The 1,790-nt window shown below is 53.7% G+C and overlaps 1 protein-coding gene across 1 annotated transcript in view; it reads left to right on the top strand.

The window, feature by feature from the left end:
* TCF15 (transcription factor 15) overlaps positions 1–104 on the top strand; it is an 11,829-nt gene extending 11,725 nt beyond the window's left edge. The window contains exon 2 of the mRNA XM_015827476.1: positions 27–104. Coding sequence (XP_015682962.1) covers positions 27–104 — 78 coding nt within the window. The remainder of the gene's footprint in view (positions 1–26) is intronic.
* Positions 105–1,790: the final 1,686 nt, after the last annotated feature.

Raw genomic sequence — 1,790 nt, 5'->3', positions numbered from 1 at the left:
CTTTTCTCCTGTTCCGTCTACTCTAGGGCAGCCGGAGGGAGCTCGCTGGTGGCAGCTGTCTGAAAGCCAGAGGCGGGAACCAGGTGAGGATGCTGCGGCGGTGAGGCCTGGACACCTGTCTGTCGGAGAAGGCCAGCCAAAGGGAGATCCGTGCCTTGGACCACCGGATTTTGTCTCCCTGACTGGGACAGTTGGGGGTCACGGAACCTGACGGGTACAAAAGGGGTCCGGGCTCGGAGGAGAAAGATTCTGTCGATTGCAGCCAGGGATCGGGTCTGCAACGGAGGGACCACGCAGCCCAGCCACAGACTCCGCTCGGACCTCAGGCGGACCATCACCTGTTCCAGGGTGCCTAGCTGGAGCTGGAAGAGCAAGGACGGGAAGAGGGCCAGCCCCACTGGATTGGGGGGGGGCTCCCTTTGAAAAGACGGCCTGGAAACTCAGCTCCAGATGTTACTTCTGCAACCTTCTCCAACATCCGTTTCCCGGCTCTTCCAGCTGCTCGCCCTGCTACTTACTGACCGAGGGATGTTTGGAAGTGGGGTTTTTTTTTTTTCTGCAGGGCGAGTTGAGTGGATCCGGGATGGCGGAAAGTTGGGAATTTGGTGGCAGTCGGTCCGGGACGAACGCGTCTTTGCTCAAAAGCAGAAGCTTTTGTCTGTGTGTCTGTGTCTGTGTGTGCGTGTGTGAGCTTCTCACGAAAGCTCCTGCTTTGGAAAGAAGACGTGTTTGTCGGGAAAAACCACGCGGGCCAGATTCCCTCTGGATCTGGGGTTGGAAGAGCTGGAAAATAAAAAGAGAGAGAGAGGAAAAAAAAAGACGAGAGGACGGTTGGAAGGCGACTTGACCTCGCTTGCTGATCTATGAGGTCACCGTTGTAAAGTTGTTTCCTTATTCCGCGGGCTTAAAAATAAAAAATAAAAGATGTGTTTCCCCCCCCCCCCTTATCCCTGTGCAATTCTTCATCACTTCCCCTTGTTTGTTCCTGGTGTTTCCCCCGCAAAATAACACAAACCCACATCCTTACATGGAGACACAGGCCAGGGAGATCAGAGAGCGAGTCGGCCTTGATTATTTCTAGAGAAAAAGGATAAACAGACGGGTCATTTTTAGGCCCGTAGCCCTTGACTTAAACCACGGACGTTTCTGTGGCTACGTGAGGCTGTTAAGTGACCCGTGCCCCCTTTTAGGAGCTATCTTGCCAACCGTTGTTAAGTGAATCGCCGCAGTTTTTAAGTTAGGAACACGGTCGTTGTGCGCGAGTCTGCCTTGCCCGTCGACTTTGCGTGTCAGAAGGCGGTCAAGAGGGGATCACAGGACCCCGGGAGTCCACGCCTCTTAAAGCATGCTGGCTGGGGAATTCTGGGAGTTAAAGTCCACTCCTCTTAAAGCATGCTGGCTGGGGAATTCTGGGAGTTGAAGTCCACCCCTCTCAAAGCATCCTGGCTGGGGAATTCTGGGAATCAAAGTCCTCCCCTCTTAAAGCATGCTGGCTGGGGAATTCTGGGAGTTGAAGTCCACCCCTCTTAAAGCATCCTGGCTGGGGAATTCTGGGAGTTGAAGTCCACCCCTCTCAAAGCATCCTGGCTGAGGAATTCTGGGAGTCGAAGTCCACCCCTCTTAAAGCATGCTGGCTGGGGAATTCTGGGAATTGAAGTCCACCCCTCTTAACGCATGCTGGCTAGGTAATTCTGGGACTTGAACTCGCTCCCTCTTAAAGTTCCCACACTGGGAAACACACTGGTCTAGGGAATGGCTCTTGCAAATATCCATTGAGGTCATCTCTCCTT

Source organism: Protobothrops mucrosquamatus, unplaced genomic scaffold, assembly GCF_001527695.2.
Source record: "Protobothrops mucrosquamatus isolate PMUCROS unplaced genomic scaffold, P.Mucros_1.0 scaffold3726, whole genome shotgun sequence".
NCBI lineage: Eukaryota > Metazoa > Chordata > Lepidosauria > Squamata > Viperidae > Protobothrops > Protobothrops mucrosquamatus.
This window is presented reverse-complemented; position numbering and strand designations above follow the sequence as displayed.